Genomic DNA, 20,342 nt, shown 5'->3' on the forward strand with positions numbered 1-20,342 from the left:
GACTCAAAACTTCTACTAGACTTAAGTCTGTGATACCATGGCTGTCCTCATTCTGCAGTCACCTCCCAAGCCTTCCCATGAGCAGAGCCCAGCTTAGCCCTGAAGAGCAGCAAGGGAGGCTGGGTGAGCAGGGACAAAGCCAGACACAAAGCCTAATTCAGGGGATCTTGCTTCTCTTTTCCTTCACATGGGCTGTTAACTACTCATCAGCTACAAAGCAAGCAGAAAGGAAATACTTAATTTTCCTTAGTGTGAGGAAGTTAACTTGGTGCATAAAAAAGACTGGAAAATGGGAAACTGAACCGGCTTGAGGAGGGTCACAACATTGTCTCCTTAACCTGGGCTTGGAGGAAGGCTTATGTTGAGGAATACCCATGTAGCTCCTCCCAGAAGACCACGCTAGGGCCAGGCTTGCTCTCTGCCGGCCCTGGACCAGCCCTCTCCAGGAGGACAAGGACTGTGTGGGCCTCAGCTGTGGCTACCACAGCCCAGCACTTACCTATGAAAGGGCTGTGCACAGCAGAAAAAGCCTTTGTGAACCTCTGAGATCAACTGAGGAGACAAAAAGGCAAACCCTGGAGACTCCCACTGTATTTGCAGAAACAGATGAGGTGCATGTCCCAGGAAGCACAGTAGGCAGGCACTCCTAGTGCTGTGCTAATGCTGCATCCTCCAGCAGAGTTTCTCTCATGGGGCTGGCCTCATGTGAGTTGCTAGAGCTGCTCTTCACACCCACTCACATCTCACACAGCACAGCTCACACCACTCCCACCTTTTCATTTTGCCACTCTGCCACTGAGGTGCACCTCATTTTGGCCAGAGTAAAAGCTGTCAGGGCTGTGCAGAGGCTCAGCAGCAGCTCTCCTGTGCTGTGCCAGGCCTTGCCCTGCTGTCACTATGAGCACAGGCTCCTCTTGTAACCAGCAAAGGAACCCGGGGCCAGGCAAACCTGCTTCCTCTGGATTTCAGCCTGGTTTTCCAGAAGGACAAAAATCAAGAAGACACGCTTTTACTTGGAACAAACTTTTTTAAAATTTATTTTATAGATCACACCAGCCTGAGTGATCTGTAAATGCTGGTCACAAAAGAGAGATCACACCACCTCCTTTGCACAAATTGAAGTGAACCTTCTTTCAGTCTTGGCAGTCTCCTTCATTTGGAGCACAAGGAATGGAAAAAGAGAAAACCGCCTGGAGCTCCCTGCTCCCTTCGGAAGCAGAGGGCAGTGAAATCAGATGCAGTTTGATGCTGCTACAGGGCCAGAAGACAAACAAGCCAGGCCCTTGTGCCCTGCTCAGCCACACCTCACACCCCCTCACAATGCGGGTGCTATTAGTGTTGTAGCCGCCTATAGTTCCTCCCTCGCCAGGAGAGTGCTGGTATTTAGGCACATAGCTTGGAAAAGGACTGTCTGACCTCCCCCTTCCACCCACTGCAGTCTCTAAGGCAAAGGACCCTGGTCTCCAAACCACGTTTCTTGCCTCTCCCGTGCCGCTTAATGCTCTTGGAGTGCTGGTGTTGGCAGCGGGAGACGCGCTCTGCCGCTCAGCCGGCCTGGAAGCCACCCCGAGTCACAAGGTGAGCTGGAACGAACTCCACACAGGTGACACAGAGTGAGGAACAGGAACAGCCCGCTAAGGAGGGACAGAAACTTTGCAGTTTCTCTCTGATTAAAATAAAAGTCCTTCATTGGAGGAGGAAGCCTTCAGAGAAACCGAGCCTGACCGTGCCTGCCGGGGGAAGCCATGATTTGCCGAGGATGCCACCTCCTCCTCAAAATGCTACCACAAGCTCACCACAAGCTGGCAGAGGATAATTCCTGTCCTCACCAGAGCCAAGGGAGGAGGCAGGGTTAGAAGAAAAGAGATCAAGAAAAGAGATCAAAATAAGCAGGGAATCAATCACTTGAAAAACTCATTAAATGGTTAAAAAAACCATTCTAACAGTAATTTAAAAACTGTCCTTGCAGGGCCTTCTTGGAGAAGCCAGAATTTCTCATTAAGAAAAATAAAATCTTAAAAAAAAAAAAATCAGTGAAAGTCAGAAAAATTACCATGTACTTCCAACCTTGAAAGCACTTCTATAAATTTGGTACCAATTTGTCACTGCCCTCTTTGGCCAAGAGGGGAGAAGACAAATCCTACCTCTGCCACGGCAAAGTTTGGCCAGTGAGTTCCAAAAAGGTTTTGGAAATCTTGGAGTAAACAAAATCAAGGGGAGATCGTGTTACCCTGGTGTCTCTGTTCCAAAGGTATCTTACCACCTGTGACCTCCGTCCGTCGAGGTGAGAAGGCTTTCTCTGGCTCAAGGGACGGACTGAGTGCTCCTGCACTGCTCTTAATACTGTCAGTGGAGCTGCTGCAGCCTTGGGAGGCAGGTTGGATTTGCTGCAATGTGCACTGAACAAACACTGGTAAAAGCAGCACGATGGGAAGGGGAACTGGGTGGTTAAATGTCTGCTCATTTAACTCTGTCGCTAGTTAAAATTTTAAGTGCTTTCAACATTATTTGAAGATATTGAGCATAGGATCCCTGAACTTAACATCAACAACTGCTTTCCAATTTGTTTCCCTCTTAGATCCCCAACTAAGGAACTTTCTCACCATCTCCTTCAAACTTCAGTCATTACAACATTAAATTAAATCCACTTAGAAATAGTTTAGGAGGGAGGGAATCCAAAACATATTTGGCACAAGGCCACAGTGGTGATGAAACGATGCTCCATGGAGCCCTCCTAAACAACCTGTTTTAACCTTTGCAAGTCCGAAATTTCTGGCATCTGATAACCCCTGGATGTGAGACAGCAAATAGGGGAAAGCAGCAAGTCCTGTGGACAGAAGGGGATGAGGTGAGGGAGGAGGGAGGCAACTAACTGGCTCTTTGCAGCTCTATCCAGACTCCCCTCTCATCTTCATGCACACAAAATATAATAAAAACTAATAAGAATAAAAACTAAGCCCATGATGTACAAAAATGTGTCGACAGGGGGAGGAGGAAGGTGTCAGTTACTCAGTTCTCTGTCTTATCACCTTCATTAGCTTATAAATTATGCTCCTCTCCATTGCTTCCGGCAGGGAGGAGGGATGATTCTTCTGCAGCCAATCAGCTGGGATGGGTTTTGGTTTACGCTGCTCTGGATCTTTTGGAGAAGAAATGAAGGGATGGGGAGGAATTCTTCAGAGAGAGGAGGAATAAGAAATTCAGCAGCCACTGGCAGGAGTCACACAGGCTCCCTGAGATTTCACTTTATGGCGCTGACCCCCACGTCGACGGCCTCCTCCTCCGACTTTTGACTGAAAAACAAGAGTGACTTTAGTGCACAGCAACCCCTCAGTTGGGATATCAACACAGGAGGAATTCAGATGGATCACACACGCATTCAGACAGCGGCAGGGCAGTTGTGACTGCTCAGCTTTCTACCACTGCAGGAAGGAGATAAGGTAGGAGGGAGACAGACACACCATGAGGGAAGGAGGAGAGACAGATGCATCAGGAAGTTTTGCCCTTCAAGCTGGGAAGACTTCGATTTCCCAAGTTTCTAAATGTTTCACTCTCATGAGAGCCAGCGAGTGCTATGAGGCTCAGCATACAGGAAATCAAGGCCTCAGGCTTCCTTGACTTTGTACAGAATTGAAGGAGAGCCCCCCACCCCCTACCATGGCTCTCTACCTAACTTTTCCCAACCTCAGCAAACCCTGTTTTTTCTCAGAGAGAAACTGTTTCTCTCTGAGAGCAGCCAAATACCTTATTGCCCTCACGGATGTGGGGCTCTTCATCCAGTGCAGGCTGAGGGGATGCAGCAAGGAGAGAGAGGAAGACGTAAGCAAGAACAAAAGCAACCCAGAGCCTCAGGGGGAGGGATGAAACAAAGAGCAAGCTGGGACCACTACGTACAACCACAGTGACACTACAGAAAGACAAGGACGAGATAGAGGACTGGTGTGAAGCCCCAGGCATATGCAGAGGGAGAGAATCCTTGCTAGGGGACCTCCCTTGTTGAGCAGTCTGGCTCAAGAGGGTGAGATTTGACCATGGCAACTAATATAGCTAGAATTAAGAAGGGGAACACCCTGTCACTTGACAGAGTGGGTTCCTGAACCATTCACTTCCTGAGGAAGTACCCTCCAAGGAGAGGACCTTTCTTCTATCAGTAATAAAGCTGATCAGTAGGCCTGCAGTGAGAATTGAGTTTCCATTCCTTTCAGGCCAGAAAGACTAGGTATCCTCCATGGACAAGCTGAACTGAGAAGTCCTAACCAACAGAACAACCTGGATAAACTTCTCTAAAGAGAAATTTAAAGCCTTTCCTTCTTCTTGGATGTCCCCATCCCCTTCCTTATTTTTCGACAGGGTAGATGACCTGTACCTAATACTTAGGTTGTAGTTTCTCTAGTGTAGGGATATTCTACCTCTCATTCAGACATTGAAGGCTTGTTCTATGACTGGTTGTTGTATGTTTCACTAGTTCAGCTACTGGGTATACAGAGACACTTCTTCACTGTGCACATAGACAAAGCAGTGAAAAGGTTGCCAAGGGAGGTTGTGCAGTCTTCCTCCTTGGGAGTTTTTAAGACATGAGTGGATAAAACCCTGAGCAACCTGGTCTGACCTCACAGCTAATCCTATTTAGAGCAGGAGGTTAGACTAGACACTTCCTGAGGTCCAACCTGAACTGTCCCAGTACCCTGAGCTGCTGTCTGCTGGAAGGTCAGCCAAAGAGTCATCCAGTCATCAGAGAATTATGATTCCTGCTGTGAGACTGCTTATATTTCTATTTGTTCCTGTGGCAGGGTGAGTTCGAGGTATGAGGGGATAATACTTGTGCTTTAGAGTGCCCTTCCTCCAACAGGTGAAACCATGACACAAACAGACATGGCATTTTCCTCACTTACCAATGGTTGCAGGGCAGTAGGTGTCAGTGGTGCTGCAGCTGTCGAGGGAGCCTCATCCCCAGCTGCTGGGCCTCCAGCTGACATCCCAGTGGTGGGAACACCATCCTCTCGTTTTGTAACAGCTCCCTTCTTTGTTGACTGCATCTTGATCTGCTGTGGCTTCGAGTTCATTGGTGAGTTATTGGTGGTCTGGAGTAGCTGCAAATTGCAAAAGGAGAGGCTAAACTCAGCATTAAAATAGCCAAGGTGATCTGGCAAGGTTCAATGCTGCTTTTTAACAAAAAGCCTCAGGAGAATTTGTAAAAATAACCATAAGGAGAAGATTGCAGCAGCAGCTGTTCAAAGAAACCTAGACCTCTGATCTTCCACCTTTGGAAAGGGCCACTTGGCTGAGGTGACACTCTAACCTCCACAACATGACTCAGATGGACCAGCTACAAGATGTCAGAGACTGAGCCTCAAGAACTAGCAGCATATGGCTCAGCCCCTCCCTTTCCATTCCCTCATTCGCACCAGCTAAAGACCCACCACATGACAAAGCACATCGGTCATCCTTGACCCACGACAGGCCTAATGCTTGTGGTTGAAGCACAGCTTCTTCCCTCTGGAAAATTGAGCTGTCTTGATTCTCCTGCTGGCTACTCAGTGTAAGAAGTCACTAATGGGCAAAAGCAGGTGGGACTCGGCAGCCTTTACCTTAGTGATGGTACCCACAGCTTTGGTGCGGCCTTCCCGGAAGACCAGCCGCTGGTCTATGTGTAAATATTCCGGGGTTTTGATGAAGCGGAAGTGCACCGTGGCTTTGTCCCCTGTCCGCAGGCAGTCCTTGTCCATGCTGAGAATTGTGGCTGTCTGACGGATGCTGCCACAATGCACTGTGAATGTAAAGCACAAAGGCTTCAGCAGCCAGGCCCATTAGTAGAATGAGTTTCAGAGACACATCTGAGGCAGCTCCTCACCCTACAGCAAAGACCGTACAGGTCACGCAGCTGCCTTTGCTCCATCCCTAAAAAGAACATGCACATAAGCTAGAACAGCTGCCTTCAACTCCTGCCTGTCCTGAAGGACCCTCAACAGAATCCTCCACACCAAGCAGCTGGGCTAGAGGACAGGACCCAAAATGAGCATCAGCACTTCCATCAGCATTTCAAAGTGGAGAATCTTTGCACTACAGAGATATAGCACAGGCAGGCTCCAGGTACACTTGAGAGCACACATCTCCTTTTTACCTTATAGCCTCCCCCACTCTTCTTTGTAAGCTCCCTTCCACTCTCTTCCACAATGCTGGGAAAGGCAAAACCAGGAACTATGGCATATATTCAGGTTGGCAGAGACATCAGGAGCAAAATTGTCTTAGGCTAGATCTCATACAAAATGCTACCACTGAGAAACAAAGACAATCCAACACTGACACACGTACCCATGGCCTGGTATCGTGGGCTGATGGTGGTGGGGTGATGGAGCACCAGAATCTCTGCTTCGAACTCCCATGATGCTTGTGGATTCAGGCGGGGTGACACCATTACCATGCCTTTCCGGATGGAAGAACGCTTGATCTGAAAAGCAGAGACACAAAAAACCTTAGCATGATTCTCCAGGGAAGAAATCTGCTGCTCTGGCTGACTGCATCCAGCAGAATCCTAAGGAATTTCACAGATACTACCTCATGCCCAGCAAAAGGCAAAGCAAGAGCCGCATAGCTGTATGTTATGTATAAGACATTATGTAAAGGTTGCAAAAATCAAATTCAGCTGAAGTTTATAAAGTACTTTTAGAGTACTGGAAATGCTGGACATTTGACACATTTACCTCACTGATCCTTTAAAAGCAAAGCATATATTCCGGTTGCACATTATCCAAGAACATGATCTCTCCTAAATCATGATGTCTGTTAATATAACATGATAAGCCTGAACACATGAAGTATGGTGTAGCTTAAACTATATCCCCTTAAAATCAGTGAAGCTTCTATTGACAGAAACCTTTTGCAAGAGGAGTCATATCAAATTTTGCTGATTTTTACATCCCAAATCATGCAGCCTGTCCTACAAGCCAAGAGGAGTAGTGTAAATACACCGTGCAGGTTACTAATGCAGTTCCAGCACAAAAGGAGACTTCCCTTGCAATGCCTCCACTTTCTTAGATATCTTCAACATCATTGTCTAGTGGCATTGCTATCCCCTGGCAGCTCCTAGGAAGAAAAACCAGGATGTGGAACCACAGAGGTTCTATGGGATTCCATTCCACTGTACCATGAGGCAGCTGATGTTTGCAGAAACAGCCTTACTGCAGCTGATCTCCTAGAACACTCGAACATTAAGAGGGCAGTTCCTGTTCTGGGGGTCTAGAGGAGATCATCTCACCTTCTTCAAGGCAAAGGAGGCAGTCTGGCCTCCGCGCACCTCCTTGACGGGCATCCTCTTGCGGTGGATGGATTTGACAGCAATAGGGAGGAAGTTGCCAAGGGGATCTGGCCCCAGCAGCAGAGTGTCATTTAGCTTGATTAGGCCTCTCAGCGTCGTCCCAGAGACAACTGTTCCTACACCCTATACCAAAAGAGAAAAAACAGTAATTGTGGTTACTCTACCAGGCCAGCAGAAGAGCTCTACAACTCTCCTCTCTAGAGAAGATACCTTCTTCAGCCTAAAAAAGGGAGCACAATATTCTTCCAAATACCAGGCCCCTTACCGGGACAGAGTAAGTATCGTCTATCTGGAATTCTGCTGGCTCTTCTTCCCTGTAACTGGTCCGTGGAGACAAGAGATTAAGAAACATCTTCAGCAAATCTAGATTCTCCCCAGTAACATTTGAAATCTGGAAAATTGGGCACATCCTGTAAAGGAAAATTGATGAAAATGGAGTTAGTTCACCTTCCTGCCTGGCTTTCCACATGTAGGGAGACATCCAAAATCTCGGGACTAATTCAGTATACTGTGCTAGGAAGGGAGAGCCTGGCACAACACCCCATGTTTGAAAACCTGCAACATTGCCTCTGCCTTCCAATGACATTTGGGAAAAGGTGTAAGGTTCTGAAGAAAGGACTGAAGGAAGCCAAAAGCCCTGCTGTCTTCTGCAGACTGCCCAGAAGCAGCCTCTCATTTCTGCCTCAGAGAGGGTAACACAAGCAGGTCAACCTCAAAATCAACACACTCTTATGGAACACACTCCACATGGCAGATGCAACCTTCACACATCTAGACAATGGGACACTCTGAACCTCCTCACCCAGTCTCCACATAGGATTGAAAGAGAAATGATTCTCCTCTACTCCCGTTACCTCTCTGAGCTGAAGTTGGAGGCTGTTACAATGACATCATCCTTGCTCTGAACCAGCACGGGAATCTTCCTGCACCCTGGGGACTTCAGCAGTCGCTGTAACAGCTTCAGGGTTTCTTAAAGGGTGAAATGAATATTGTTAGGGCAGCATCTCCCCTCTTTACAAATCACTTTTGTGGGGTCTCTCCCCAAAGGGAGATGGGTGCTCTGGCCACAGATAAGACAGGAGAAGATGGCTAAAGGTGAAACTGTGAGTTTGCTGCAGCCCAGGTAGGACTAGGAGCCATTCCATCTTCCATTTCATGCCAGCTAGCCTGCTGCCAAGCGCCGCCATACACTCACAGACAGACACCTTTGCAATGCTGTGAAGTAGACATTTTGTAGCTATTAGTAGCTTTAAGCAGTAACAAGGTATTTATTTCCTCTTTATAGAAAGGATTTTTCATTGTAAATTAATTGAAAATCAGGACTCAGTAACAGAAATATTTGAGAATCTGCTAATTGCAAATCAATTTTGACCAAACAAACCTCAATACATTTTCCCTGGCATAGGAGGCCATAGGAGGCTGGAGAAGCATGAAAGAGGTAAAGATTATCATCATAGACTAGGACAATGTGGGTGGACCATATCCAGAAATCAGTGTTTTGGGACAAATCTCACGGCTCCCAGTTTTCAGCTTTTGCCTCTTTTTAACTTATTTTCTAAGCCTCATACCCAGCAGCCAGCAGGGGCATTACTTGATGCACTAGTATCAACCTCCTACAAAGCACCTGACAATAAATAAAGAAAAAACAGAAAAGGGTACTAAGGGCTTAAAAGAGCAAATCATTTATGTTCTACAATTGTCATCCAATTAGACATGTTTTGTAAACAAATGATTGCCTATGGGAAAGTAATGTTTTGGATACAGAAACACAAACATCTAATCAGATGGCCTGTGAAGGCCATCTGCTCTTCACAGACAGACTTGAGTCAAATCTTGAGCCTATTTAATTTAAACAGAGCACATCACTAGAGTAGCTTCACCCAAGAGCAGCTCTTCTCTCCTCATGCTGAGCCAAAGGTTCTCCTTCCTTCCCAGTTATTATCTTATGGTCAGGCCTTACATTTATTTGCCAAATGCATAATATGGAGATATACAGATTATCTTCTGATCACATGCATCTATTTGCCTGAAACATATTTAGGATTTTTACAGTAATGCACTGAACTACAGACAGTACCAGAAGCATTCACTTCTGATTCTTAGGACTGATTATAAAAAAACCCCATTGCTCCAATTAACCACAGCATGTTTCTGAAGACATGAGAAATGCTTAAAGAGAATTTTAAAAGTGAGACTAGGTCACAGCCTGAAAAAACATCATGCATGGGTTAATGGGATACTGCTGGGGTTAGAGGTGCTTCTTTAATTCTGCTGAGAAAAAAATCACTTGCTCATGCTACTTGTTGCCATCCCCACTTGTGTCTAGTCCTGCCTCCCGTCCTGCCACCACAGCCTGCATAAGTAGCTGCTTTAAACCATGATTTAAGTGTTGGTTGGTTGTTCAGACAAGAGGAAGGAGTTGCTGAAGTTATGCCAGCATACCTGAGAAGTGCCCAGGTGAGCAGGAGGTAACAAGCTGCTGCCCCTTCACTGACAGCAGGGGGAGATCAGGTCCGATCACAGCTTAAGATCACACTCAAACTGTGGGCAGGGAGGAAAGCAGCTTTCTAAAGAACTTCCAGACTTTTCCTCCAGGTTTTAATATCCAGAGAGAAAGCAAAGCCCATACACCAACTGTATGCTGCTCCTCTTAGAGCTTAATTAAGCAAAACCTTGTAGCAAACACTTTTGAACTGCTAAGCTGAGTCCCCATTGTGGCTGAGTTTGACATGGTGAATATTAGTCAACCACCCGCAAAATGAGCGAGGGAAAAGGATAGATTTCTGGAAGGTATTTAGGATGCAGTCACAACCAGATTAAGCAGCTTTCTTCCAGCAGTAATTCCTGAACTCAAGCAGAGGACAGCAACACATACAGAGGTAAGAAACAGCCCTGGAGAGAGCCTGTAAGACTCACCTTGCAGGATGTTGGCAGGGCACATGTCAATCTTGGTCACCACAACAAAGACAGGAACGTTAAGTGCAAGCGCCAGGCCTAAGTGCTCCTTGGTCATTCCAACAATCCCAGCATTACTCCCAACCTACACCAGGGATATAAAGTACAGGGATGTCAATGTTTCTGCTGCAGTAAGCTGGACTGCCGAGAAGGCCTTGTGTCAGACATGCAGTAGACTGTGGTTAGGTTGTAGATGTGCCACTGGGGTCATATCACCAGACCCTGCTCTTCTTAGATGTTGTTGGACACTGGCAGAGGACTGACTCATTTCTCCCCAGTTTTAACAAGGTTTTCTACAATTCAGAAATCCTACCATTTTCAAGAATCACAAACCTTGGGCCTGTCTGGGACTAACAGTCCTGAGGCACTTGCCTCACAGTTCAGGACAGACAGCCACAGAGGCTTCTGCTCTCCTGTACACTGTGAGATGCTGCCTCCCTCCAAAACCCCACAGGCACTTTGCAACAGGAAAGGAGTCGAGGCTGTTAAAGCTGTGAACAGCCCCACTCCAGCTGGTATGGTCCATCTTTCTTGCTACCTACCATAAGCATGCAGAAGTCAGGCAAGTGGCCGGTCATGCCAAAGACGGTGGTTTTCAGGTATTTTTCGTGACCAGCCAGGTCAATGAAAGTAATGACCTTGGTGGATTTCTCACAGATCTTTGTCCATTCCAAGCTGCCACCGTGGCTGTCAGGTTTGTTCACCACGTTGCCCTCGCTGTCAAAGCCCAGAATGTCATTGCCCACGCTGCTGGTGCGGCCTGACTCAATCTCGTGCTTGTGGCGGAAGAGCTTTTGCCGAGCAAAGCCCCGGCCGTTGTCTAACTCGCCGTGAGTCAAGACACCCAGCAAGGTGCTCTTCCCTGCGTCCACATTGCCAACTACTGCTACTCTGCAGGGAAAAGAATAAAGAGCCTGGTAAAATACGGTACCTGAAGAAATGAACAAGTGATCCAAAAAACCCAAACATCACTGCTCCTGCAAATAACTGGCTTTTGCTCCCTATCCTTCAAACAGAGATTAAGAAATGTTAGAGCTTCACAAGCAGAGCAGAGGTTCTTTTACAGTTATTAACTAACAGCAGAGATCCCAGACTCTGGAGACTGGGATGTGGAAGACTGGAAACACTGTCACGGGTGTCCATAACACAGTCAACTGAACGTGAGGTCGCTTGATGCCACACAGTGTGTCTCTATTCCAACTCCTTGTCTCTGCAATCCAACACAAACACTGTGGCAATTCAAAAGGAAGACTAAATCCCAAATTGGTCTAGAACACCTCTGCCTTTCACACATTTCTTATATTGCAACAGCACCAAGCGCAAATAAGAGCACAAAAATTAAAATCGTTGTTCCCAGAAAAGGATAAGCTAAAAAAAAAAAAGAAATATTTTAGGAGAAAGCCATGTCCTACAGCAAGTTCCTTCTTTGATCAATGTGGCTATTATGGCTGTTGGCAAATTTTGGAAATCCTCTCCATACAGGTCTGAGGAGACTCTCAAGCCAGTTATATAAATTAGTATATGCCCATTAAAAGGTGACTTGGATCATCACAGTCTTGGAACAGAACTGGATCCTTTGTCAAAAGTATTGTATTCCAGCAGTGTGCATATATAGACATACACACCAGCCACATGTGCACGTGTCCTCTGGCAACCCAGCACACTAAAAGATGCCCCCGACCGTGAGGCTGTCACCCAGAGAGCAACAGCCCTCTGCTGAACACAAGAAAATTTCCACCAACAGTTTGCTCACAAAAGAGACAGCAACAACAACAAAAAGGCAATTTCATCAGCAAGGAGTGGTCAAGCTCGACTCCCTTTGTTGAGTAGCTCCAACACTCAGACCGAAGCGGCACTGCTGGCTCAGCAGCTTGCGCTGCTCACAGGGTAAAAATGCAGCTGAGCTGCTGACTAACCCTGTCTCCACCCGGCTCCTCACCTGACCTCCAGGAAGTCGTTGTCACCCACACGTTTCCGAACCAGGTAGTCGCGCACCTTGCCCCCGGCCTCCTGGTGCTCCCTCAGGAGAATCACGTCTGCCTCGATCTGCTCTGCCATGCTCTTCAACGTGGCATAGGATGCCTCCATGTCTGCCTCACTCAGCCCGTACTCAGTCCCATCTGGGGTGGTGTGGAGGAGACAAAGGCAGTCAGTGAGCACCACCTTGCAACAGGCAGCAGCATTGTCATCCTGCCTGGGACCTTCACATCCATTGGCACTTATATGTGGACTGGAGGTGTCAGCCATGGACACAGAATAAACACCCTTGGCCCAAAATAAAAAGGGATGGTCTTCAATCTAAGTCTTAAAAGACAATAGAAAACCACCATGTTTCATCTAGAGGAGTTTTCTTCCCAATCTTTACAAGCAAATATGTAGGGATTTGCAACAAAGGCACATTTCTGTCTAATTCCCTTACTTCACCTGCTCTAGGTACTTTGTGTCCTTAAGTCAGATAAAGTATTCCCTCTCACATTGCAAGAAGAGGTAAAGCATTAACAAAAGGAAAGCTCTGAGTGAAGCATCACCACCATTAGCCAGTAAATGTGGCACTGCTTCCTCTGAGCAGCTCACCCAAGCAAAAGAGCTGACAGTCAGAGCATTCCAGTGGCAACTATCTAGACGGGGTCAAGGCCATCACTGTCTCTTCCCCAATCTGGGTGCTGTGAAGGTGCACAGATTTGACCCCAGAATCTCCTCTGTGGGTAAAAAAAGCCCACAAAACAAGAAGCAAAGGTGGAGAGCCACACTGCACACGGATGATCAAAGTTATTATCATGTGTACATGTTCGCATGCATGGCTGACTCATCGGTTGGTAAGCAGGAACTGCAGTTTGCATGAACTTATCAGCATTTTAATTACTGCCCAGCTCTAAAACTAGCTGAGTTACTGGGCGGTTTCCAACCTTGCTCATAAGCCAGCTGAGACTGAGGAAAACTAAAACGAGCCTTGGGTTATAGGAGGGGAACGAGAAGTTCAAAGAAGAGGGGACAGGAGATGGCAAGATCCAAGGGAGAAAGGGAAAGGTCACTGCTGGTGAACTAATAATCTTCCTGTGGCAGTCTTCAATTGCTTCTCTGTCAGCTGAGTTGGGTATCTGGGATGATCAAAATGACACATGCTGAAAGGGAATGAGGGGGAGTGACCATGGCAGGGATACCAAGATTCTTTCTCTGTTGAAAATATCCCCATCCTCCCTGACTACACTGCAACCCAAAATGAAGTCAGAAGTTTAACCTCATATTTTAAGAAACAAACGCCTATTTCTAAGTAAATCACTGCAACAACTACCAGTTAACACTCTCACAAGGTATCCTAAAAAAGAAAGCAGGTACTAGTCTGACTAGCTCGATCTCCACTACAGATGTGCTTATCCCAAACACCAAGGATACAGTCTACATGTGGGAAGCTTGCTTGGAGGCAAGAGCATAATCCCTGGCTGCATGAACACTGGCCATCTAATTCTGACTTCTCCTCTATGTTGGCTGCTTCACAAAACCAAGAAAACCCAAAAAGCACACAGTTCTGAGGTTACACAGCTCCCTCTCTCCATTATTACAGCCAATCCTGGCAAGGTTTCATATTTCTCCTTAAACACAGCAAATGTCTGATCGTGACAACTTCATATTCAGTAGATATCCAGTATACTTGAAACAGGCTTTTCACCTTATGATAACCATAGACAATTATTTTATATTCAGAAATTTCTATTTCAAAGCAAGGGCATGCTTTGCCCTTCACCAGCATCAGATGCAAAAATACTCAAACTGTCAAAAAGAACAAAAATGTAATCCATGCTAACTGCTAAAATATGCAAAGGCAAATGACTGCAGTCTCATGCAAATTAATGTGACAATAAAGGTCTCATGCTGAGCAAAGGAAAACCTTTCCCTCCATAGCAGACACATACTACCACAGAATGTCAGCAGCATATATTTTGGCTATGTGAAGTATCTATAATAAGTTCCTGTGGGGTAAAAATCTGTTATTTCCAACATAGCAGTGAACATAATCAGACAGAACAAGACCTTCACAAACATTGATGACATCTGTACTAAAGCTGTTATTATAATTTTAGATTCTTTGTCTTTTCCTGGTGTGCTCAGACACGATATGCCTTATTTCTAAAAAAGAACTTGCAGGATTTTATATAAAAAAATATATTTAGCTCCCCTACATGAGACAGTTGTTGGCAGGAATAAAACAAAATAATCTGTCCCACATATTCTGCTATATTTTATGGACATTTTCAAGTCATTCTGGAAAAGTAAGCATTAACTTGAGCAGCAGTCTAGTTAGATGAACCAGGTTTTTCTTATAATTGTAATAATTTTTTGGTTTTCTGGGGAAGCTATACTCACCTGATCCTTGTCCAATGACATAGATGGTTTCCCCACATCCCTCATCAATCCTCTCTGACATCTGCTGGAGCAAACTGTCATACTGCTCTGAAGTCGGACTCACCATCACCAGCTGGAAAAAAAGATTGAATATCTATTTGCAGATGTCAGGCAAACAATTTCAAAACCAGCTTTAGTTACAAGCACAATCAATCTATGTGCTTTATTGAAAGAGAAGGACTCTTTTTCCAGGACCGCTTTGTGGTGGTTTTGTGTTGTTTTTAAAGCCAGTTTTGCTGACAGCTACTTCCTTGTGACACTGCACAAGGTTGTCTGAGCTCAGAGTTCATTTATGCAGGAAAATACACTTCAAAGCAAGTAAGAACACCAAGCATCTCATTTTGATGTAACCAATGTTTAAAAGCCACATTTAAGTGAACACTCCAATATGTTTTCATTCAAGGAAAACAGAAAGGGGAGCAGATATTTTCTCCACAGAAATTCCTTAGCTGGGTACTCCACAGTCTCTGCTGCAAAGAGTGCTGCTGCTCCCCTGAAACATGACTGGACAGCCAGAGAAAGCCAACAAGACCTCACTGCAGAGAGCACCTGGGCACCAAAATCCAGAGCATCTTTTAATTCTTTCACACATTTGATGTCCCTTTCTGCTTTCTGAGGGGGCAGAAGGAAAGAGAAGACAAATAAGCATTATTTTCAAATTTTATGTACTTTACACAATGGTGCTGAGGGGCAGACATGCAAAGCAATTTGTATGAGCACATCTGGAGGTTTCAGCAGTGGAGAGCTGCAGTTTTGTAGGCCAGCAGCTGTGCTACCAACAAACTTTGACTGCAGCTATTGCAATAATCAAACTTCATTTGCCCTTCCCTGCAGAAACATCAAGAGAATGAAAAAATAAAACAGAAACAAAGCAGGAAATAAGGACAAGAAAGTGCTTCAGGAATGATTTTTCCTAGAATGGAATAGCACCATTTCTGGCAGAAACCTGCACTGCTCACACAGTACAGCTGAGGACACGTGCACAGAGCAGCCACAATGGTGGCATGGCGGTGACAGACCAAGGAGATCTCTACCAGCCACTCCACCTGCTCTCTGGCTGCTCCATGGTTACAAATCTACTGGGGCTGAGCATCCCAGTACAGCAGCCTGACAGCTGTAGCAATTGATACACATTTCTGTGAAAAAGGCACTTTTAGTAACAGTTATTAAAGGCTGACACCCACCAAGAGCCCTAAAGGTAGGCACACCTGTGCCAACACCCAGTGACACCCACAGCTGTCCCTACATACACGCCCCAAAATCACACCCAGAAAGAAGCACTTCCCTTCACTATGCACTGAGACTGAAAGCTGTGCTAAATTAGATGTTTGCCTAAAACATACGGTCTAGAGCAGTTGACAATAACATCCTCAAGTCTGCCCAACATTCCCTAACACAGCCTGATTTGCTTAGCACAGTTAACACTATGTGTTTTCAATGAGAAACTACCTTTACCACCACTATCACACACTTGATGAAGGCCTTTTTTTGGAAATGTAGAATGTAAAGGAATCCAACCCTTCGCAAATAACATTTAAGCAGGTTTCCAAAACCACAGTGATGTATGCTGGGAGACTGAAGCACAGGCAGCAGGTGCTGGTTAGAAGGTTTAAGGCTGCCAAACCAACTTTTTCCACAGATGTTAAGGGTCCCAGACAGCAGGGATGCGTCTGCAAGGGCCAGACAGCTACAAGAGATACAATCACCTTCACATGCCCCTTTTGGACACATGCCCTACCTAAGCCTTTCAACTACTTGGCGTGACCTGCAAAGCGTACCAAAGCACTCTGCTCTGCAAGGTCACAGTCTTTCTATTTCATGCTATAAAAGAATGAGTTTTGCTTTTATTAGTTTTTCTTTCAGTTCTGTTTTCCTTTTAGTTTCATTTTCTTCTTGAGGGAAACCACTGGATGTAAGTGCACTGAGAGTGAAATCAACAACTGTTGAGAGGCTCAGACCGGGCAGGACTGGAAGGCTGCGTTTTGATGTGTAGGGCTCATTCTGCCCCGCAAGTACTTTCAGGAATACCTGGATGCACAGCAGACAAGCTCACTCTTTAGGCCAGTGCACCAGCCCAAGCTAGGGACTCCGGAAGATCTACTGAACAGGCTGTAACACACAGAAAGATCAATAAAATAGCAGGGGCCACCAGCGCAGGGCAAACTAACTTCAGTTTCTTCAAGTCTCGTCACCAGCTTTGTTCTTCTGAGTCCAAGTGCTTCAGCAGTGTGAGCAGGCAGGGTGCTCAGACAAGTTCCAGGGCACTCAGCAGCTCATTGTACCCTTTCCTCACATTGCCAGGCAGGAGGGCTGGAGGCCCCAAACAGCACAGGCTCACTGATATCAGCCCACAACACTGCTCCCCCACACTGCTGCTTTCACTGCCATGCAAGGTGCTCCTGAAGGGTGCTCCAGTAGAAGACTGCCTCCACAGTTTACTCCGCAGCCCATGAAGTTCACAGCTCGTATGACATAGCAGGACATCAAGAGAAGTATCTGTAGATAAAACAGCAGCTTTCATGGATCACACCTTCCAATGCCACTCAGCATTTCTGACAACTATTTCTGCAGTCACAGCCGCAGCCAGCTGCATAGTTTCCTGGGTCACTGCAAGATGTGATGTACTGTTTTGAAGATCTCTTTAGCTTCCTGGATGCAGAGAGAGTCTGTCCTCTGCCAGCCCTCCATTTTGGCTCCTCTGCTTTTTTTTTTGCTTTTCACCTTTGAGCAACCCCTCCATGACTGCACTACAAATACATGTTTTTAAGAGGCTTTCACAAAGTCAAAAATCTTCACTTTTGGTCTTTCCACTTCGTCAGGGACTCAGCAGTTATCAGTAGGAGCCATGTGGGTCCAGCAACTTCAGGTTTCCTATAGGGCAAAAAAGTGACAACCAGTTATTGTTTTATTCTTAAGACAACAGAAGGAAATATCTCACAAGTTTGAAATGCCATCTCTCAAGTCCCTTCCCAGTCTCTGGGGAGAGGTGGCTTTGCCTACCTCCATGGGGCAGACAAATTATAAGTATTAGGGGCAAACCAAATACTATGGGGTACACAGTGCTGCTCTTTACTGGAAAAATAGAGCCTGTCATTTGGCACAGCTGGCAAGCCACCATCAGCCATCGAGGAGCTGGGGGAAAGGCACCTTCTGTAATGTCATATTTTGTTTTCTATGCCCTGTAGTCATACATTGTTCAGGTGCTATTATGCTCTGTTGTCAATGTAGATCTAAAGGAAGTATCAGCTTCACTAATAGCCTTATGTGCTACGGTTTTTGACGTGAAAGTTGATTACTGCTGCGGTGTGCTGGTACTGAAGGGAAAACAAACACCCATTAAGATCAACACGGTAACAAATTTGTGCTGATGAACAGAACTGTTTCCCTGACCAGCTGACAAGATGCACTTGATAACAGAATCCCAAAGTGCTCCTCTCTAAAAAGAGCTCACCTTACGCAAAGGGAAGGACCAGGGGAAAAGTATTAACACAGCCAGGACAGAACTAGCAACTATCAAACAAACAGATTGCAGTGGGAGCCCCCATTTTAAGCAGGGATTGGAGTGGAACAATTCTACTGGGAAGACAGAATAGATTTGGGGGGGCGGTCAGGGAGGCACAGGTTAGCTACTGCATTCTCACCACATGGGACTGCTGTTTTGAGCACACAGTGGGAGAGTAACTCAGAAAGATGGAGCAGAGTTCACAGTTTCAGCTCTCATCCAAGGTGGGGATGAATGAAAAGTCCAGGGAAAAGACAGCAGAAGCACAATGCTGCCTGGAAAAGTAAATTGTAATAAAGGTCCAAAAAATGCTTACCTACCACCTCCACAGCACCTCCAGATTTCTAGGAACGGAAGACAGACTGACAACACAAATGGGAGTTTGTGGGAGAAAAGCACTCTTCTCTCTTTGCTGGAGTTTTGGTCGGGTTCCTGGCTGTCAAGAATCAGTGATGCAGTCCTTGGCTCTCTTCCACAGCAGTCACGTCCAAGACAAAGCACAGATCAATATTGGCATCCTGTATAAAAATCTTGTCCAGCTCATTAAGGTACAATCAATAGATACTACAGGTTTGATTTCTGTTCTTCACTATCTTACAAGACATCTTCGTAACATTTGTTTTAATACAGTACCATATTGTAAAATAGCCATTAAAAAGAAAAAGGTTTCCATGTCCATAGACACAATTCCTCTTTCCTTCTCTGTGCATAGAGGGCAAGAAAGTCCAGGACTCCGGAGCAACTAAAGCTGGAAGCATGAAGAGGGGGGATGACAGAAAACTAGGAGGAAACAACAGCTATGCTGACTTCTGAATCACATAATTACAAGTGGATCAAATAAAGTTTTGAGGAGACTTTAGAGTGGGAGATAGCACCACAGTACACCAAACCCGTGGCAGCAAAAGGTATACAGTTAAAGAGATCAGCCAATTAGGAAAAAAAAAAATAGAAGACAGTGACAAAAGACAACTAAGGTACTCTGTGGCAGGCCCTGGTGCACACATATTACTACAATGTACATTCCTGCAGGATGGAAGCGAGAACTGGTTCTGACAGAAATAAGACCACCACACGGTTTTGTCACTGGGATCCCAGAAGGGAGCTGCACAAGGTGAACAAGCCTTTTCTGCGTTGACTTAACCCTATCTGCAAGATCAAAGCACCCTTGTCACTGGGCTCTTGTGCTCAAAAGTTACAAGCTCTGACCTCCTTTTAAGATTGTGGAGAAAGTCCCAGGAACTAGTACAACTGGCAGCAGAGATAACTACAGAGACCCAGCGCGGAAAGCAAACGTCAGCGGGACGTTGCAGCAGCTGACAGCTCCAAACCCTGCGCTTCCCGAGGCTGCTACACCGGCTGCGGGCCGGCGTTCCCCCGAGCAGCCGAGGCGGGGAAGGCGCCGGGCGGAGAGGCCTGCCAGCACCCTCCTGCCCCGGCCGGGGTACGGGACAACTTTACTGCGCCTCTCCCGGTCGCCTCCACACGGCACCTCTGGCTCTGCCGCCCGCCCAGGTGATGCTGGGGCCGGCGGAGCGCTGAGGGGAGCCTCCCGTCCCGGCGGAGGCAGGCGGGCCCCAGCCTCTCGCTCTCCTGCGAGAGCTGCGGGGGAGCGGTCAGGTTCGGGGGCAGCCCCCCGCGCACGGCCGACCGGCAGGGAGGAGAGCAGCGGGGGCCAGGCGGGGTGATGGCGCTCGCCGCCGCCCGCCCCCTCGCCGGGCCTACCTTACTGGTGAGGTCGATCTCGGGCTCGCCGTTGAGCGCCTCGCCGTCCTCGCCGTCGAAGGCTGCGCGGAGGGGACAGGCAGCCGCCGCCACGCGAGGCCGTCCGCCCGGGGAGCCGGGCTCCGGGGCGAACATACAGGCCGGCACCGGGGAGCCCCCGGGAACCGGGGATCTGCTCCGCTCCGCCGCCGCCATCTTCCCTTCCCTGCCCGGCTCTCCGCCCCGGCACCGCCCCCGGGCCCGCCAAGGCGGCGCCCGCCAATTACCGGCGGCGCAGCGGCCAAATTTGCATGTTGCCGTGGCGACGATGGGTGGGGTAGTGGTTATTCATGAGGAGAGGCCACGCCCCCTCGAAGCGCGCGAAGCCAATGGGAGACGCACTGCCAGCTCGGCTTGTTTTCTACACATACACACACACAACAGAGCCCTCTCGACGTGTCAGGGGTC

The 20,342-nt window shown here is 47.0% G+C and overlaps 1 protein-coding gene across 4 annotated transcripts; it reads right to left on the reverse strand.

Moving 5' to 3' along the window:
- Nucleotides 1–1,007: 1,007 nt before the first annotated feature.
- GTPBP1 (GTP binding protein 1) lies at nt 1,008–20,111 on the reverse strand. 4 transcript variants are annotated; one of them, XM_038155077.1, is made up of 14 exons: nt 18,490–18,633; nt 16,840–17,542; nt 14,633–14,744; nt 12,210–12,390; nt 10,813–11,161; nt 10,232–10,355; nt 8,170–8,284; nt 7,581–7,725; nt 7,256–7,438; nt 6,313–6,448; nt 5,589–5,767; nt 4,893–5,090; nt 3,745–3,786; nt 1,008–3,293 (listed from the first exon to the last, which is right to left on the reverse strand). In XM_038155077.1, exons 3-14 carry the CDS (start codon nt 14,736–14,738, stop codon nt 3,201–3,203), a joined length of 1,851 nt encoding a protein of 616 aa, XP_038011005.1. In that variant the 5' UTR covers nt 14,739–14,744; nt 16,840–17,542; nt 18,490–18,633; the 3' UTR covers nt 1,008–3,200. The 4 variants fall into 4 exon arrangements, with proteins under 4 accessions (XP_038011005.1, XP_038011001.1, XP_038011004.1 ...); XM_038155073.1 differs by lacking the exons at nt 16,840–17,542; nt 18,490–18,633 and adding an exon at nt 19,896–20,111; XM_038155076.1 differs by having other exon boundaries at nt 16,840–18,631.
- Nucleotides 20,112–20,342: the final 231 nt, after the last annotated feature.

This window comes from Motacilla alba, chromosome 1A (genome assembly GCF_015832195.1).
Source record: "Motacilla alba alba isolate MOTALB_02 chromosome 1A, Motacilla_alba_V1.0_pri, whole genome shotgun sequence".
Classification (NCBI taxonomy): Eukaryota; Metazoa; Chordata; class Aves; order Passeriformes; family Motacillidae; genus Motacilla; species Motacilla alba.

Bases quoted from the DNA above. Each gene is read 5' to 3' on its own strand.
- GTPBP1 (XM_038155073.1), bottom strand. From the start codon at position 20,090: ATGGCGGCGGCGGAGCGGAGCAGATCCCCGGTTCCCGGGGGCTCCCCG. The intron at 14,745-19,895 runs GTAGGCCCGGCG...CTTTTTTTCCAG, and splicing joins AGATCGACCTCACCAGTAAG to CTGGTGATGGTGAGTCCGAC. The intron at 11,162-12,209 runs GTGAGGAGCCGG...TTTTCCCTGCAG, and splicing joins AACGACTTCCTGGAGGTCAG to AGTAGCAGTAGTTGGCAATG.